At 47.9% G+C, this 18,417-nt stretch overlaps 4 protein-coding genes across 4 annotated transcripts; 3 read left to right on the top strand and 1 right to left on the bottom strand.

The window, feature by feature from the left end:
- Positions 1-39: 39 nt before the first annotated feature.
- PPTG_06414 (hypothetical protein) lies at positions 40-580 on the top strand. The gene has a single exon (XM_008900330.1). It carries the CDS (start codon positions 108-110, stop codon positions 462-464), a length of 357 nt encoding a protein of 118 aa, XP_008898578.1. The 5' UTR covers positions 40-107; the 3' UTR covers positions 465-580.
- Positions 581-1,645: 1,065 nt separating this feature from the next.
- Positions 1,646-4,385, top strand: PPTG_06413 (hypothetical protein). Its single transcript, XM_008900329.1, has one exon. It carries the CDS (start codon positions 1,706-1,708, stop codon positions 2,378-2,380), a length of 675 nt encoding a protein of 224 aa, XP_008898577.1. The 5' UTR covers positions 1,646-1,705; the 3' UTR covers positions 2,381-4,385.
- PPTG_06412 (hypothetical protein) lies at positions 2,097-4,256 on the bottom strand. Its single transcript, XM_008900328.1, has one exon. It carries the CDS (start codon positions 4,167-4,169, stop codon positions 2,517-2,519), a length of 1,653 nt encoding a protein of 550 aa, XP_008898576.1. The 5' UTR covers positions 4,170-4,256; the 3' UTR covers positions 2,097-2,516.
- Positions 4,386-6,383: 1,998 nt separating the features above from the next.
- PPTG_06411 (hypothetical protein) lies at positions 6,384-18,407 on the top strand (the record flags this gene model as incomplete). Its single annotated transcript, XM_008900327.1, has 5 exons — positions 6,384-6,551; positions 6,638-6,696; positions 6,761-6,858; positions 6,927-17,914; positions 17,973-18,407. The coding sequence occupies 5 exons, from the start codon at positions 6,384-6,386 to the stop codon at positions 18,405-18,407; spliced, it is 11,748 nt and encodes a 3,915-aa protein (XP_008898575.1).
- Between the last annotated feature and the right edge of the window lie 10 nt (positions 18,408-18,417).

Here is an 18,417-nt window from a genome sequence, read left to right as displayed (position 1 = left end):
AGCACTTATACTTCGTTTTACTATGCTTTCATTTCCGCCCGGTTTGGTTTCCCTTCAGTGGGCTCACTTTAGAAGCTGCCGACTAGGCAGCAAACATTACCACCAACATGCAATTCGCCACGGGGAGCTCGGATGGCCAGCATAGCGCAGCAGAGATGAAGAAGGAACCTATGCCGGTACTGACAGCTGAAGCAAACCGCCTTAAAGCGGTTTACATGAGTCCGGAGCAGGAGAGGATCAGTTATTTGGAGAGGAAGCTCATCGAGCTTATGAAAGCGTTGGAGAACGAGAAGTCCGAGAACGAGCGGTTGACTGCTGCTTTGGATGAGCGTGATGACATGCTGAGTGAAAGCAGAACCGAACTCATTCAAGCGTACGAGACCAGCATGCAGATCAGGGCAGACATGCTAGAGCTGCTGCAATACTACACTATGACCCAAAAATCCGAGACTCCAGAAGATTAGCGGCCGAACTGGTTTGTGGGTAAAGCAACCAGGAGCAAGCACCATTCATGAAAGTAGTGAAGCTTTACGCAGGGGGTTTGATATCATAAATTAATCGCAGTCAAATTCGTGTTGCTTCAAATAAGGCTGTTGGTAACATCAATAGCGAGAAATGCATCGAATTGGCTCCAACAAGCTGTGCATTACCTCTGTCAGTGGTCTCTGTCTGTATCAACATGATGATAGATCTTACAGGGAAACCTGCGCGATCTATTTGGCGCCTATTATTGAAGAAACTTGCTTTGTGTCAAGCATTTAGTCACATGTCAAGAAAAGAATTCTCGCCGACCAATCACAGCTTTGATCGGGTTGAAGTGACCATCACTCCTACTTCAATCTCGACGGACCGTGCACATTGGCAAATGCGAGTTCATCCTTCTTCCACTCCGGAATTCGGCCAATAGGCTAGACCAATGTCACGCCATGCTGTCTCCAACATCTAGCAGCAGCAGTAGTAACGAAGATAGTTCGATGCCAAATCGCCGGAGGCCGCTGAGTGCAACCAAACTCGTCTGTTCTTCTAAGTATTTCGTAATTAAGTGGTCTAACCACGGCAAAGTATCCAATCCAAGTTTTGAAACGTGTACACTCTACAAAAGTTTTGGAGTCCAAATCACACTGACGTCTCCGCCGCCCAATCGGCGATTGGCAATCGCAGACCTGAGTAAGTTGAAGTGAACGTCACAGTCTCAGATCTACACAATGTGCGCACTCAATCTATCGCGTCTACAGCGTCACCCCTTTTAACGCACAGCTCTGACAAGACGAGCTAGCACTCGGCCGCGGTTCACTGGCAGTCATCGAGCATTCTCCAACACGGTGTTTCTTTACATGTAACAAGTTGTAGCAACCTCATGACGAAGAATGGCCTCACCAGCAGGTAAACACACCAATGCCTAGCATACCAAGTCATCCGGAATTTTGAAACAAGAGCTAAACTGGTCGGTAACAATGTTAGTGTTGAAAAAAGATCATCGTGCTTCTTCGAGGCACCCTGGTATTGAAAGAGAGACGCTAGCTGCGTCAGGTGTTGGCGCCGAAAGAAACGGAAGGGTTGGCTTTGGTCGATGACAGTTAAACTAGAATCCTAGAACGAAATATATTCAACAAAAGACACAAATCTGCCCCCTCAAAATCGATCATGAGCTTCAACGCCTTTTGAAACGCAACCACGATCTCGGCACTATTCGTAATTCGTCACGATGTCGACCTCCGCGTTCGTAGCCCCCGACGTACAGCAGCGGTTGACCAAGCTCTCTGTGTGTGCTATCGCCGATGCCATGGCTAAGTTGAAAATCCAGGGCCACCTCCTGGATGTGAGTCTCGTGCGCGGTTTCAACACTCCCCTGGAAACGGACATCTGCGGGCCTGCGTTTACGGTGCAAGTCGTGCCTGCCACAGGCCCCTCAGTGAAGAAGTTGCCATTCCATTACGTGGACAAGACCGAGCGGGGCCAGGTAATCGTCATCAGCGCACCCAACGGCAGCACCTCTGGTGTCTTTGGTGGACTATTGGCCACCGCCTCCAAAGCACGCGGTGTTGCAGGTGTCGTGACGGATGGACGCGTCCGCGACGTACAGGAGATCAGCTCGATGGGATTTCCGGCATTCTCTCGAGGTACATCGGTACACGGACAACAAGGCACCACGACGGTGGTGGACGTGAACTGCCCCGTGGTTGTAGGAGGTTGTGTTGTGCGCAACAACGACATCATCCGAGGCGACGTCAACGGCGTGATAGTCCTACCTGTTGAACACGCAGCTGAAGTTGCAGCCAGGGCGGAGATCATCGAAGAGCAAGACAACAAGGTCGCAGAAGCCGTCAAGCAAGGAGCGGGACTGCAGCAGTCCTTCAAGCGCTTCCGCTCGAAGCTGTAACACCGACATCGCTTGTAAGCCATCACGATGTGCTTCAAGAGAACCTCTCAACGCTCTTCATCCTGTACACGTGCATGTAAGAGCTCCACTAAGCAACAGTAAAATGTAGCCTTGAAGATCCAATTATCGTACTTAATCAAGTCAGCGCCACTTGAAGATACCGCGCTTCCAGCGTTCGCTCAGGAATCGTCTGGAGCTCGTGAAGCGCCTGTGAGAGCTGCACACTGTCCAGCAGACACTCGCGCAGTTCCGTCGCGCTCTGCTGGCTCTGCGCCTGAGTGGTTAAGTACTGCAGCGCATCGTCCAAGAAGCTTTTGCAGTCCTGTACGCAGACGACCTCCAGTTCTCTAACGACCACAGAGTTCATATCCATGGCGATGGTCGATCGCGGCTGTAGCTCCAGTCGAGATCTGTCTACGAGCACCATGCAGCCCATCGACTGCACCAGCGACGTGGCGAACTCGACGGAAGGCTCGGAAGCAATGAGATCCACAACAACATCCAGCGCCAACTCGGTCTGTCGCGCGATCACTTGAGCCACGGCTGCAGGCTGATAAATATCTAGAGGAGTGAGGGCGACGTGCTGCGACCACACGGAAGTGCTGACTGTTGACGTTGAGAACACGTGGAGATTATGCGGTGAGAACTGCGCGTGTTGATACAGGTATCGCGTCAACAGGTTTGAGAGGATTGCCGACGGTCCGTCCGATAGGATCGCGATGTTGGTCACTTGTCGCCTCTGCAACTCACTGGCGATGGAGAGGACGACGGACATGTCGTCGGAAAGCAGTGCCAAGTCATCGGGGACGGCTGCAGGGACTGCCGACAGGTTGGAGATTGGCAGCACGATAAACTCAGCCAGAGCACCGCTGGATGCACTTACACCGATACAGGAGCTGTCAGAGGTATGAAGGGGTTGATCGACGTGGTGTTCTTGGTGCTCCTGCTTGGTAATTACCGCGTCGAAGATATATGGAGAGGCGACGACCTTGTCAAACAACTTAACAGACGTGTCCTCGCACTCTGACGGCTGCATCTCCGTGATGACGCCAACAAAGGACCTGCCCAACACGCCATTCTTCCCCAGAAGTTTACCCCGACAAGTTTGTGCGTCAAAGAGGGAGGCTGCTGCTCGTACCACCTTCACTTTAGCCTTGCCCGTGTCAACAATATCACACGCGACTTGGCTGTATGAGACTAATGGCGAGTCTTCACTGCAGCGACACGTAGCTCTCAACGCCATCATCTCCACTATCGAGCAAACTTCACCGTCGGTCATCATGTCGGCGTCGCCGAGTTTGCTGTCGTCCGTGCCTACCACCAACGAGCTCAATAGCTGTCGCAGTTCTTCTCTCTTTGGTGGACTGAACTGTTCATTGAGTGCTTCGATAAATTCACGGAAGCCGGACTTTTCGATTAGGTCAACGGGTAGTTGCTCCTGCGCTAGCCATCTTGCCAGTGCGAGCTTGGCGTCTCCAGCCTTGAGTACTGTGTCCTCCACCTGTCCCGCTGGCTGTCTGGCCGCCGTCTTCTCCTGTTGCGTGCGTCTGGTCCTGGATGCAAGCACACTGGGCGACGCCTGATTGCGCTGCTCCAGCAACTGCAGCAGCGCTCCGGCATGATGTCGCTCCAGATGACGCGTGAGGTTATGCGTCTTGTCCTTAAGCTTGGCGCCGCACAGCAGACACACGCGCGAGGTGACGTCCTCAGGAGCCCGATGCGGGTACAAGTCCCGGATGTCCACAGCGTGAATGCGTGTGACCGTCTCGACCTCCGTCTCGTCCAACATGGGATAGTCTCGGACACTCGGGCGGTGCTGCACTTGCACCTGCACGTTGTAAACTGCACTACTCAGTGTTGCCTACACTTGGCTCCAATAAATCAGCCACTGACATGGCTACATCGATCCACATCAAAGGCATGTTACGTGAAGGTCGACCGATCGGATTTCTGCAAATTAAAGCAAATAGCAATAATATTTGCTTGCTTGTGTTCAAAATATAAGATTAATAATTGTAGTTATTTTAAAACAATTTAAATAATTCTCCCCCATTGGTAAAGAAAAAAAAAAACAATAGCACTGAATGCATTCTCCGTCATACCTAAAGCAAATAAAAATAACCGGGTCGTGTAAAATATTTTAGTATTTAACCGAGGACAACGTCGACGTGTTTGGCCCCTTCAAAGTCAATCATGTTGAGTCCCATGTCGATGTAAGCTGTCGTTTGATGCATGTTGAAGACGGCGGCAAATTTAACAGACCTAGGGATGTGAAACACGACGCTAGATTTCTCTAAATTGTAATGAACAGTTTTAGAAAGCTTTCTGCAATTTTCCACAAACAAGAACATGAATTTAGAGTTAGTAAACCTTAATAGACCAAACATGCATAAAATTAACAAGAACTACCTACATGCCAATTCGTTTGTTAGTGCCGCGGTGAGTGATACGCCAAATTGATAGACGATATCGACGGCAGAATCTGTGCACGTACATGATTCCCGCCTTCTTCATGCGGCCAGAAACAAACTCTGGCTCAAACCCGATAGCCATGTTAAGCAGACACTCTGTCGTCACACCTGGATCATTACAAAGATAAAGTAAGTTACATAATTTAAAACACCTCTATCTGTAAAATAAAAAAAAAACTACAACAACAAAAACAATTTTGTTTAGAGGGGGCTTTGTAAGAACGCATTTCGACTAGATCGTCTGCGACTTACACTGGGAATACATGTTCTTAGAACTTTTAATCACATACTAAGTACGATATTTTGGATGTTATCCGAACGTTGGCCCATTTACGTTCGCAATTAATCCTGTTAGGGCTGTCCATTACTCATTCTGAGGTATTCCCAGTATAACCAGTTTATCAATCTGATGCAACGCAAGTTAGGGCGGTTAAATCATGTTAGTGTAAAAAAAAAGCAGTTAAGCAGCACTTGTTTTTACCGGCGAGAAACGAGGTTTTGGCTCTCGCTTTTCTTCGGCAATGAATGACTTGTTCGGCTTGCTTTTTGTAGCCACTTCGATGCGATGCTGTCGCACACTCATCTCCAGACTGTCGTCCTGTCGATGCCGTACAAATCTGCAATTGACTGGCTGATTTGTGGAGCTTCTGCTGCTTGCACAGTTACGTGCTTGCTTGCCTGGCGAAGGCTTGCCAATTTCTAGAAATGAACATTCCTACGATTGATTTACCCGCCACTTGCGCTGCCTTTCACCAGTAATTATGGCGAGGCAGAATTATGGGATATTACGATAATTTTTTTTTCGATTTCACGTCACTCTTGGTTTTATGTTGTTTCAAGAAATGTGTTAAATCTGGTTAAAAAAATAAAATGCTAATTAATTACTTTGTTTAAAATGAATATTCAATTAAAATTAAGTTGAATTTAATTGGACTAATGAATCAAAAGTCAATAAATAAAAGAAATGGATCTCCTGAATTGATAGATGCACTACTATAATAATAGTCCAACCAATTACTTCAGCTAAGTTATGTAAGTAGGTACCATTTGTTACTGCCCTAATATTCAAAAGATATATTATAGTTGTAATATATCTTTATCAGATCCAGTCTGACTCTGATAATCTCTGGATACCCAAGTTTAAATATAATAAATCTCAAAACCAGTTTGGATCTGATTCAGCAGCCAGTAATACAATACTACTATCATTCTGAAAGTAGTTGTAGGTAGTTGAAAGCAGTACTATGCTCTAGAGTACTATACTAAATTGGGAAAAGTATTACTTGAAATTCTATTTTGAGGTTCGTGGTTGCCGAATCAGATCCGGTCTGATTGATACTTTTCGGATGTTTAAATATAAATTTGAAAATTGTCAGAATCAGACCCGATCTGATTTGGCAGAATAAAAAGTTTCTTTCAAATTCATTTAGAAATAAAAGAACTTTAGTTTTTTCAGCATCACTTAAAGTGATTAATTAAGTAACGCATTTAGTAGAAATGGATACACTTAACTTTACTTTCGGCGACCCACCATGAAGAAGTTGCTAGGTGGCATCTTCGCACGCACGCAATCGGCCGAGAGCGTCCGCGCTGCATCGACACCTACTGCCGATGTAGAGTCATCCGTTGCACCCACTACAAAGCGGTGGGGCTTCCTGCTGCCCTCTGCGTCGCATCCGCAGCCTCTTCCAGCTGACCAAGTACGGACTCAAACATACATTCTAATATAAAGTTTCTGCCAGAATATAACAACGCAATAACAATAACATCTATGCATGGTCATTAGGAAATGCTAAAGAGCTTGGATGCAGTGCTGCGAGGAGTAGCAGCACATCTTAAGGCAGTGTATGTGTCTCTGAAACAAGTATACTAGACGAGGAGCTCAGTGTTGCGTTTGGTTGGAGTGCAGGATCACCGAAATATTGAATGGAGAGGAGTTCAATCAGGAGTTAAGAAACTTGAAGGATTTTGTCGAGGAAGCGGTGGCCAAACTTATGCAGCAGTCAGGTCTACTGATGCATTAATGATGTTGAAGTTACTGTCGAATATCTAACAGTTAAGTGTATTTTCCCCAGGTGAGCTGTCATTGGAGTTGTTAAAGAGCTACTTTTCGTGTCCGATGGGGCTTGCATTGTGCGAACAGACAGCGTTTCCGTCATTGGTGTTGGATTTTGTGGCGAAGATGCGAGTATTTGCCATGAAGGAAGAGCTAGTCAACATGGTGAAACAGAACCAAGCTGGAAAACAGAGTGAAGAAACACTACCTACTTCAGCTCCAGCATTATTTCAAGAAATGATCCCGCCACTTCAACTGTTAATGAACTGTGTGGTCGCTATCGCTTCGAACGAGACAATAATGGAGAAATTTCGGTGCGAACTGCCTATCCTAATTGCATTGACGGCTGAGGAGTATCCGCTGGCAGCAGTATTTATTCGTGCCTATTGCAGTCGAGCGCTCCTGTCAGTGCAGGACCGAAATTTTAACGCTGGACTCACGTGGTACTTGCTGGATTGTGATATTATTGCTAAAACAGTTGAACGGATGACGAATTACACTTTAGCCACACCTACCAATCTCGAAACGGCGGAGCGGGCAATGCAGGCATATCTGCATTCGACCTCAGAGCGATTCATCCAAGCTAACAAAGTAATTGGCATCGATGATTCAGCGGCTGCAGCCGCTGTTAGCGAAGCCCTCGGGCTCACACGTGTCGTGGGACTTCCAAGTGATCGTGGCGTATCCACTACGACGCCGTCTTTGAATGCTCCAGCAAATGAGGAGTCAAGAGAGCGGGACCAGCCGACTTCGTCCGAGATATTTTGCCTACCCTCTTATGATGTACGAAGCGGGCTTAGATCCCTCGTTTACGTTTGTGAGAAAACGTACCGCTTCACGCCTGTTCTATTGGAAGCTTTTCATACTGCTGGTGGATACGCGTTATTGTTGCGTCTTCTGGATACATGCACAGAAGAGGAGATACCCGCTTTGCTCGATATGCTGACGCTGCTGATGCCACTTGGTTCTCGTTCATCAGAAAGCTGCGACGGTGTCATTACATTTGGCGCAAGAAATATTCACGCCTTCTCCTCTATGCGGGACTTGCTGCTGAACTATATTAGTGACTTGACCGTCAGTACGTCGAAGCTGAGTACTGAAACTCTACGGCGGAACGAGCATCTGATTCTGCAATTGCTCACTCAGATTCTCCATATCTACACAAGTGATTACGACAATTTCGTATTTCTCGAGCCCAAAACGCGAACGTTAGCGTTACTGTTGACCAAGTTACCACATACCAACTTTTACGACGCCCAAGTGATTATACTGCGCATCGTGGAGTATGTTTGCTGTGCTGCAAAACCCGAAGATCCCCTTCCTCACGAGATTTTATCCGTTGTGTGTGGATTACTTATTGCATACAGCCCGCTTACTACTTATCAAAGCAAAGATGAAGCTGAAGGACCGAATAATCTCGAACTGTCATCAAGGTGGATTCCTGAAGCTTTGTTGAGAGCATTCGAGGAAGGACCGATGCCGACACTTTCGACTTTAATGTGTGAATGTTTGACAAAGATCCTGCGAAATGAAGAAGCGGACAGATACAAGCAAGAGCTGAGCGCGTTTGGACTGATGGATCGCGGGATTTACATGTGGCTTGATCAGATTGCTGAGTGCTTGAGTGCTGTTCCAGAACCCGACACATCGACTACACACAAGGTTCTGACGAGCTTGAAGCCTCACCTCGACATGTACGGAACTTTACTTTGCTTGATGCTGCGTCATAATTCCCAGGAATGTACTCGATTCAGACAATCACGAATACCTCAATCATTGTACACTATTACCGAGGTACTGGTGTCGAGCGACGTCATGGCCACCCCTTTCGATATTGCTCATGAAGACCGCTCTCGCCTAAAAGAGTTCTCGCTTATGACTACGTTTACGGAGTTAGCGGCAGCTTTACGATATTCAAGTGAACCTGAGAGCCAGCTGGCAATGCTCCATTCTGGGGTGGAATCCGATATAAGCACCATTTTAGACTTGTTGCAGCGTTTTCGCGGAGCAATTTGGCGACAATTGTTGCTACTGTATACTTTGATGGATGTACTCAAGGTGGGTGGTTCAACGGTAGCGGCATTATGGAAATCATGTCAAGGTTACGAAAGGTTGGTTGCGCTGTTTTCATCCCTTGACCTGACTGCGGATAGTGCTTCGCACGAGCGTGTGTTCCGGATAATGGACCTCGTGCTGGAGTTATTAAACGTCACGCTTGATTCACAGCATGGCAATGACGATAATGTCGAGTACTTCAGGTCTATTGATGGGTATGCTACGATTGCGAGCTGCATTATCACGTCTGGCGTCATGAAAACGACCAAGAGGAAAGCGCTTTTGCAAAGGATATTAGACCTCATCGCAAGTGGCGTCTCGCAAACTGAAATTCGCAATGGGGATGCGGTCCAGATAGTGTTTCGATTATTGCCGACTGTGTCCGATAGCGATGCCATCGACACAATGACGAAGTTGATTTCGATGCTTGAAATTGTAAATGATGGGAGTTCGATTTCTAAGAAAGAGCGGACGATATGTTTAGTACGAGCTGGGGTGTTTCAATGGATGGATGATCCTGATCTGATACTGAAGCTCAAAAATGCAGAGGACCCGTTGAATCCGTATCTGGTTAAGTGGTTAACGACAATTGTGCTGGAAGAGGATCTCTCAATTCCGCACTTGCACGATGTTCTTAAACTTGTGGGTAAAGCAATGCCAAAGCTTTTAAGCAATCTGTGCTGCTGTAAGGAGACATCCGAAGATACCACATCGACTGAAATCCCTGAGACTGGACTATTATTGCTGCAGAATCTATTGAGAAACCCAGCTATCCGGAATATATATGTTGGAAAGCCACAAGGATCTGGACAGACTGGACGATACGTTCATATTGTGAACAGTACCGAACGAGTGTGGCCTCCGTCATCGGGATATTCCTTCTCGTGTTGGCTTCGCTTCCCAGCTTTACCAGCACGCGATGACAGTAAAAGCCCAACCTCGAAAACCACGACTAACTTAGCAAGGTTGACGGTATCAGTTCCACTATGTGAAGGGAACCTCACTTTGACTCCTGATGACGACCAGGAGGAACGGATGAGTGTGTATGGTGTTTTAGTGGGTACAACCTTGACGCTTTTTACATCAAAAGAAGCATCTGCTCATCACGAAAATGCTACTGGAGAATTAAATGTGGCGAGTATTGCTCGAAAGGGTCCACTAGAGTGGTCGTTTGTATCGGATACGCGAGTAATTCTAGCAAGCTGCACTGATGCAGATACTATGGAGATGTGGTGGCGCGCCATGGAACAGTGCAATAGCGCGAGAATGCCCGCTGGCCAAAGTTTATCGACTAATACGCTGCTTACTTCATTTGGCGTACTGAGTGACGGCGATCCTGGTGTGAACAAACCCGTGGAGGATCCACAAAGTGGTTCAGAGGAAGGTTCCGCCTGTATCGTCTCGATTTACTCACTCGAGGCTTCTGGTTGTTTTATCCGTGCTTTCTTCGAGCACTCGACAGGCTTCCTTCGCTTCCACACAGGGACTGTTAATTCAGGACCCAGCATGAACCCCAATCCGAAGCGCACATCAGTCGTTTTTGACGCAGTGGCGATCGAGAATCTACGACCTGCTGCCACTTCGAACGGTGGCAATAGTAATGATGTTTGTGCTTCACACATTGAGCAGACAGAACACAAGCGAGACTGGCACCACTTCGCGTTTACCCACCGAAAATCCGTCGTGGGGAGTTCTCTGATCACGGTATACATCGACGGACAGGAAATAGCGACCAAGAAACTCAACTATCCTTCAGCGCCCGCCATTGGATCATTCCAAGCATTTGTCGGTAGCGATGCGCAAGTGTGCAGTCCTCATTCCGCTTTATCCTGGAAAATCGGTCCAGCGTGGTTTACAGATGAAGTGATTCCGAGTGGTACAATTGCGGGGATCTTCTCGTTAGGTCCGACGTTTTCGCATCAGTTCAGTGGTCACTCCTATCGCTCAGTGGGGGACTGGCTGGAAGCCCTTGCAAGTTCACATTTAGCTCGTGCGGCCGACCGTGGGATCGAGATTGCTCAATTTGCTCAGCGATTACATCTTGCCAAGCTTGGACGCTCTTGCCAACGACAGTGGAGCGATTGGAACGAGGCTCTTAACGTGACTCAAAGTGCAGCCAACGACGCAGTCGCTGCTGGTGCTGCATTAATTGCAGAATCGATGATCGCTAAAAAGCAGGAATTAGCTGAAGGATTACGTTTCGCAACCGGAGGGGGAGGATCCTCTCGAAAGGAGCGGAACAAGGTGGCTGCATTCCGGAATTTTGTGAGCTACGAGTGCGCGATGAGTTCGTTTGGTGCTGAGATTGAAGCTTTACTGCAGACGTGCAAGTTTTCTGAAGAAACCGTGTTGTTCACGTTAAACACATCATCCAGCGACCGGTCCAGCACACCAATGTTGCTCCATACTCAGGTTCATTATGTAAACTGTGACCAGTCCAGTGGCTTGGATTTAGCTCGGTCGCTACCATCAGTTGGAGGCCTCGGACTGGTTATCTTCCCGCTGTTGGATAATGCGACTCGACACTGTGATTTCTACCTGGTGCTGAAAATGCTGGTAAACGTTCTACGACGCAATCCGTCTTGCTTGGCTGAGTGCATCGGGTGCAATGGCTACAATTTTATCATAGCACTGCTGTGCACAAGGGTGGATTTGATCGACGAAAAGATGCTCACGTGTGTCGTGCGGCTAGCCGTGGCTGGGACATTGGCCCCTTACGCAACTTCCGGTGGGGGGAGCACGCAACTAGCACATCCAGTTGTGGTGGATTCTGTCGCCCTAGCTCAAATACTACTGAACGGTGAACTCCGCAAGAAATTGCCGCATCATCTGCAGTGCCAGCTTGTGTCACTTTTAATGGACTTGCTGGTGTCAGCAAACCCGAACGCAGTCTTTAACGCTCGCCAACTACGAAGATCTGGTGTTTTCCAGTGGATACTCACGTACTTGACAGAGCTTGGAAACGAGGAGTGCAAAATGGATGAAGCTACTGCGCTTGAGATGAGATGGTGTTTTCCAAAGTTCTCTGAGCCAACTTTTGAAGCGATACTGCAGTATGCTTTATCCTTGCTACGAGCGCTTGTGCGCATTGAAAGTCACGTGGACGACATCAACGGAATTGGCGAAATTATGCTGCTTTCCATGACGAATAGTGTCTTGCACACTAGAGAGAGCCCGATTCGAGTCATTTTGTTGCAGTTTGTGCTCCATGAAATCGAGAATGATGCGTCACAAAGTGAAAGCAGCGGTACTTCAGACGCAAAAGCACGAGGATCCCGTCTCTCTGACACTATCGCTGAAGCAATTTTGTACCGTGAAGCTGCTCTCCCTGTACCCAAAAAGCGGGATGACAAGCGCATTGAAACTGGCAACAGCCTCGAGACTGCGTCTTTGGGGTCGCCAATAAGTGACGGCTCGTTAAAGCTTGGAAAATCGTTTTCCTCGAAATACCCCGTTGACGGCTTTGCGAATGTTCTTTTGGAGGTGATTGATCAAGGTCACGATGATGGTCCGTGGATATCTGCTGAAGTGCTGCTGGCGATTCGGATCCTGTTCTCATTGGCTCAATCTCACTCGAGTTTCGCTGAGCATTTATTATGCCAGACTGTATTGATGCAGAAATTGAAGCGAGTGCTGCGCAAGTACAGCACTGATTGCTGTGTGTACATTCCGCTGCTGGGGTATGTTTCCAACATCCCTATTGGTGATACAAGCTACTGCGACCCTGATACGCTCTCCTTGATTGGAGTAAGCCCAAAGAAAATGCCCGCTGTACGATGTATTGATCAAGTCTGGGATTTAATTGGAGAATTACTGCTTCAAAACTGTAGACTGATGAACAGCAGTGTCGCTACCGATGTCACTGTGATAGTGCTGGGAATCATCGCGTTTCAAGTGGAAACCAGCCCGTCGTTTTTCACAGCTGTGTGTAAGTCAAGTGGCACGTTGATTCGAATCCTAGCGCAATGTCTTCTAAGTTGTCCAGTGACCAGCCCGACAACTATCAACCAAAACCCAGAAGCTGGCGATATTTCGGTGAGCACCCCGGACTCTGTGTGCAGTTTGCTTCACCGACTAGCTGAGATAATGGGCTCTGATCCAAGCGCTTCCACTTCTATTACGAACGCCTGTGTGAACATCACTCAAGTCATCATGATCCGATCTCTTTCAAGTGATGAGTTTGGATCTTTGATGATGCTCTTCTTGGAACTTTTCGATGAAAATATTGTAAGGCAAGGTGGATCGGTTCTATCTCGTGTGGCTGGACAAAAATGTTGGTTGGCGCTTCTCAAATTCGTCCTAGAGAGACAGAAGGTTTTGACAAACACTACGACATTGGTAACAATGAAAAACTTGGGTACCGTTTGCGTTGCGCTCGCTCGGTATATGGGAGACGAGGAGAATCATCATTTGAAAGAGTCTACAAAAGACGCCACCACTTCAGACATTCAAGAATCTAATGCAGAAGATCATCAACGTATTGACGCATCCGCTACAGCTTGCTTTGGAGCGGACGTTCTCGCTTTTTTCTTATCTTGCTGCGAGTTGTGCTCTCAAGCAGCGATCGTGGAGGCATTGGGCGTGGAGCATCAACAGTTTTTCTATGGAGTACTGATTTACTGTGCGCAGACAGTGATACTGAACGAGCTTGTAGGTACTCATCGAGATACGCTTACCTTCCAGAGGATTCTGAATTGTCTGGTAGAATCCAAGAATATCCTTTTACAGCAACCAAAGTGGCAAGGCATCGTCGTTTGTGACATCACAAACGACACAGCCAGTGGTGTTGAGTCCAGTAGTACGCCATCGGGACGTCAACCTCGCCGGGTGTACAGAGTTCGGAGTCTCAGTGCTAACTCTCACAAGGAGTTTGGCGTCGGTGCAGAATCTGATCGCAGTTTTATTCTCGCTCTGGCATCCCAACTCTATCGAATGCTGATGGACGACTCGGCAGAAGTGCGTCACACTGCAATTGTCATGTGGCAGTTTATAATTGATCAGCGCTTCGACGTGCTGAGAGATCTTTTAATTGCAGAGCCACGGACGTCTGTGTTGCAAACAATCACATCTACGAAGAAGGAGGCAGCTGTTGATATTTTTCATGGCGGCTTTGATCGACTTCTCTACGCGCTTCATATCTCAGATGAAGGTGACGATTGTAAAAGGGATCAAGATGTTGATGTCTCGATTAACCAAGAAATTTGGTGCCAGTTCCAGCTCTGGCTGGCGGAGAATAATGAATTACTGGAAGATCTCATCGTGGCAAGAACTGACTCGATTCAGCGACATATGCTGGAAGTTTTGCTGTCGTGTATCTGTCTCCGAAAGGTTCCAGTTGGCTCTGCGGGCACAGAGGTAAGTCTCGATACCAACTTCCCGGTACGCCTTGATATCCAAAAGGAGGCGACTAAAAGCGACATCTACGATGACTTCGAATCGGATCGTTGCGATATTGTCGCGAAGAAGGCAGTAATGAAGTACACGGGCATTCGGGATAGTGCGCTAGAAGCAATCAACGACGGGTTATCTCAATGGCGCGAAGTTTCATTGCGTTTAGCATATACTCGGAACATTTGGCAGACAGGGAAATGGCAGTTGAGTACGTCGGTGGCTGATGAAGTGAGCCAGATCCCCGATTTGGAGCAACAAAAACGCAGTATTTTCCAGCGAAAGTCACTTGGCTACAGCTTAGATCCGACGGAGGGACCTCAACGGATGCGACTCCGACTGGTTCGAGACTATACGTATAGAGAGAGAATCTCTGCTGCACAGACAGAGACTAGTACTACTCAGCTAGCTGATGACAAACCAAAAGATGTAGACAACGCGTTGTGGCCTTCTATTCTCCTGATGAACACTGTGGAGAACCTAGACAACAAGCCATTCCAACGAAGTATGGAATTCCACGAAGCTGTTGAAGTTTTCAGAGAGTTCGTGTACCAGCAGCAAACAGTAGAGGGAACAGAGGATAACGCACAAGGGCTTCAAAGTATTGTTACTCGCTGCAAAATGGACTCGACGCGCCAGTTATTCGGTAGTATTATGGATGGCGCTGTAGAATTGACAGTGCTCGCGGTTGCTCGGACACTGTATAGCTCGTTTATTGTGGATGATGAGGATACGGATGGAAAAGTGAGTATGGGCGTGTCACCGTCTGTTATAGCAGATATCGACCAAGTGATAAACGACTCTGTTGATGGGCAGTCGATCCCCCCAACGCTTTTTGATGCGGCGGATGCTGAAGTGGCACAATATGCACTTAATACCGTACGACAGGAGGAGAGTGTACAGTCGCTACGAGTAGATTCAGCCATGGTCTCGGGGAATACTGAGCATGATGGGTCAGGCGATGAGCTTGAAGGAGAAGCACCAGTTGGATCCACACTCCCATTTGATGCGGCAGAAAGCGATGACTCCGACGGCCACGAAGAAATTAACGAGAGCGAACAGGCAGCTCCTCCAGAAGTGGCTATCGAAAAGGACACTCGAGATCCGGTCGATGTTTCCACACTTGAGCCAATGTCACCAAAGATGGATCAAACTAAGCGAGTAGATACTTCATCCGACGTTGTATACGGTGCTATCGCTCGCTTCCTTCGAAGAGACGACTATCCTCCAATGCGAAGTTTCAATGCCGCGTACATCGTTGGTATGGGGAGAACTCCTGGTCTCTTGGTGATCTGTCGCTTTGGAATATACTTCATCAGTGGCTACACGAAGCTTTACAACGATCCAGACGCTCATGAAAGCAACACGTTACCAATTACCTCGACAGATACAAATCCCCACTCGTCAAGTGAGTATTTTCCTGGCCTACAACTAAGTTATCAGAGCGGCAAGCATACGATCACCCCAACTGGAGGCAAGAGAAAAGCAACAAAGAGACTCATACGAGCTGCGTTGACTGATTTGGGTATGCAGTTTTCTGGATCAAAAGCTGGAGGTGATCAATTCTTCACGGTTGCACCTTTACTGGACCTTGCCACGCAACCTGGTGAGCCCATACCAACTTCATCAGCATCCGCGACAAGCTCGCGCTGGAGTATCAAGTATTCAAATGTCAAGCAGTTCTGCCGGATCAAGTACCAATTACGACCTGTTGGTATCGAGTTCTTCGACACATTCGGTTCTACCTATTTCCTCCAACTGGAGACGTCTGCGGATCGAGAAGAAGTTGTTAAACTTCTCTTTCAAATGCCAATGGTGAACAGTATTTTCTGGAGTCCTGTTCTTCGTACAGGAGCGCTAGTCCCATCGGGCAAGCGAATACGCCAAACAGTCACAAAGCGATGGTTACGCGGGTCTATGACGAACTTTGAGTACCTCATTCACTTGAACACATTGGCCGGACGCAGCTTTAATGACATCACGCAGTATCCGGTGTTTCCGTGGGTAATCGCCGATTATAAGAGTGAATTTCTCAATCTGGACACAAGTGAAACATATCGAGACTTATCCAAACCGATGGGGGCGATCAGTGCGAATCGAGCAGCTCAGTTCTGTGAGCGGTTCGCATCAATGGGCCAAGATATGGATACAGGGACACCGGCATTTCATTATGGCACGCACTATTCGTGCTCTGCGTACGTGATCAACTACCTCATTCGCTTGGAACCTTTCACGGCTCTGGCTTTAGAGTTACAGGGAGGTGTCTTTGATCATCCAGACCGACTATTTCGCAGTATCCCGTCGTCCTGGACTTCAGCTTCCAGAGACAATTTACAGGACGTACGCGAGCTTATTCCAGAGTTTTTCTACCTGCCAGAATTCCTCTACAATGCCAACAACTGCGTGTTCGGTACTACGCAAAGTGGAGAGGAGGTATGGCATGTCATTCTACCGACATGGGCTCATGGCGATCCTCGAGAGTTCGTGCGATTGAATCGACGGGCACTGGAGTCCAAGTACGTCTCAGAGCATCTTCACGAGTGGATTGACCTCGTGTTCGGAGCCAAGCAGACTGGCCAAGCTGCGGTGAATGCTCAGAATGTGTTCATGAACTTCACTTACGAAGGAACAGTGGACATTGAACAGATCACAGACCCCGTTATGCGAGCAGCTACACTGGCACAAATCGAGAATTTCGGACAAACGCCCTCGCGTCTTTTTTCGAGTCCACACCCTCAACGCAAAGTGCCAACACTGATACCCACATCAGCTACTGAAGCATCATCAATGAACTCTTCTGCGGGACACCAGTACGACGGAATGACACTGAGTACTATCGAGTCTTACGTCAAGTGGCATACGCCATTAGCCCCTGCGCTTGTTGCGATCGGGAAGGATTATGTGTTTATGAAGAAACACTCTGCTATTTCAGTGCAAGTGAATGGAACAGCGATCGGAGATGTCAAGTTCGTGCACGACAAGATGCAGTGCCAAGGTGTGGGGTGCTCCTTTATGCCACCACGCTATGCGAAGTATTTGGATTGGGGGAATAACAGCGGCGTCATGAAGCTTCGAGTGCACCAGCAACACCCAGGTAGCGGTCGATACCGAGAAGCTAACAAAATTCTCGCCGTTGTTGAAGGAGCACATCATGGCGGTATTAACTCCGCGTCAGTATCAGATGACGGTGCACTTTTGGTCACGGGAGGAGAAGATGCGGTCGTTAATCTGATTGAATGCTCCAAAGACTCGGACGGACGCCGTGTGTTTAAACAGGCAGCGAAGTTCGTTGGCCACAATGACGCTGTCGTCTGCGTTGCCATCAACAAGGAGTTCAACTTAATCGCAAGCTCCTCGGCGGATCGAAGTGTGTTGCTATGGGACTTGCGAACAAGAGCGCTACTGCAGGAATTAGCTGGACACGCAGCGACGGTCTCCCATGTCTCAATCAACAGTGCGAATGGTAATGTACTAACCACAACGAGCTCGGAAATACGGCTGTGGAGTATCAACGGGGATCTTCTCGCAGCATCAAGTTCCTCAACATTCGGTCTTCAAGCAATTGTAAGTGGTTTTCGAAGAAAATATGCGCTTGGATTTATACTAACGCTCGTACTTGTAGTCATGTGCGATCTCGACGCGTTGTGATTTGTGGCAAAGTGGGGTGATCGCTGTCACTGGCCATGTGAACGGAGCAATCGCGTTGTGGGGGATACGCTACCCAGCGGATTTGGAGCGACAAAAAAAGGAGAATTTGGATGCAGAAGACGCAGCCAATTCGGAGGAGTCTCCGCGTTTCTGCAGCTCACCGAGCAACTACAAGCGGATGGGTGCTGTCAACATGCCGGTATCGATTCTAAATCAAAGAGTCTCGTCAAGTTCGTGCACACACGTGATACCCTCATGCCAACTTTTCATTCTTAAACTTCTACTTAATCATCGAGCGAAGGTGACGGCACTTACTCTCGGCCCCGAGCAACGACAATTATTTTCTGGAGATGCCGAAGGCAACTGCATTCGTTGGATGGACGATAGCGTCAGCACACATATCCACTAACGTATTGACG

This window comes from Phytophthora parasitica, assembly GCF_000247585.1.
Source record: "Phytophthora parasitica INRA-310 unplaced genomic scaffold supercont2.9, whole genome shotgun sequence".
In the NCBI taxonomy this organism is placed as follows: Eukaryota; Oomycota; class Peronosporomycetes; order Peronosporales; family Peronosporaceae; genus Phytophthora; species Phytophthora nicotianae.
This window is presented reverse-complemented; position numbering and strand designations above follow the sequence as displayed.

Excerpts from the sequence above, each read along its gene's own strand:
- PPTG_06414 (XM_008900330.1), top strand. The coding sequence starts at position 108 with ATGCAATTCGCCACGGGGAGCTCGGATGGCCAGCATAGCGCAGCAGAG.
- PPTG_06413 (XM_008900329.1), top strand. The coding sequence starts at position 1,706 with ATGTCGACCTCCGCGTTCGTAGCCCCCGACGTACAGCAGCGGTTGACC.
- PPTG_06412 (XM_008900328.1), bottom strand. The coding sequence starts at position 4,169 with ATGTTGGACGAGACGGAGGTCGAGACGGTCACACGCATTCACGCTGTG.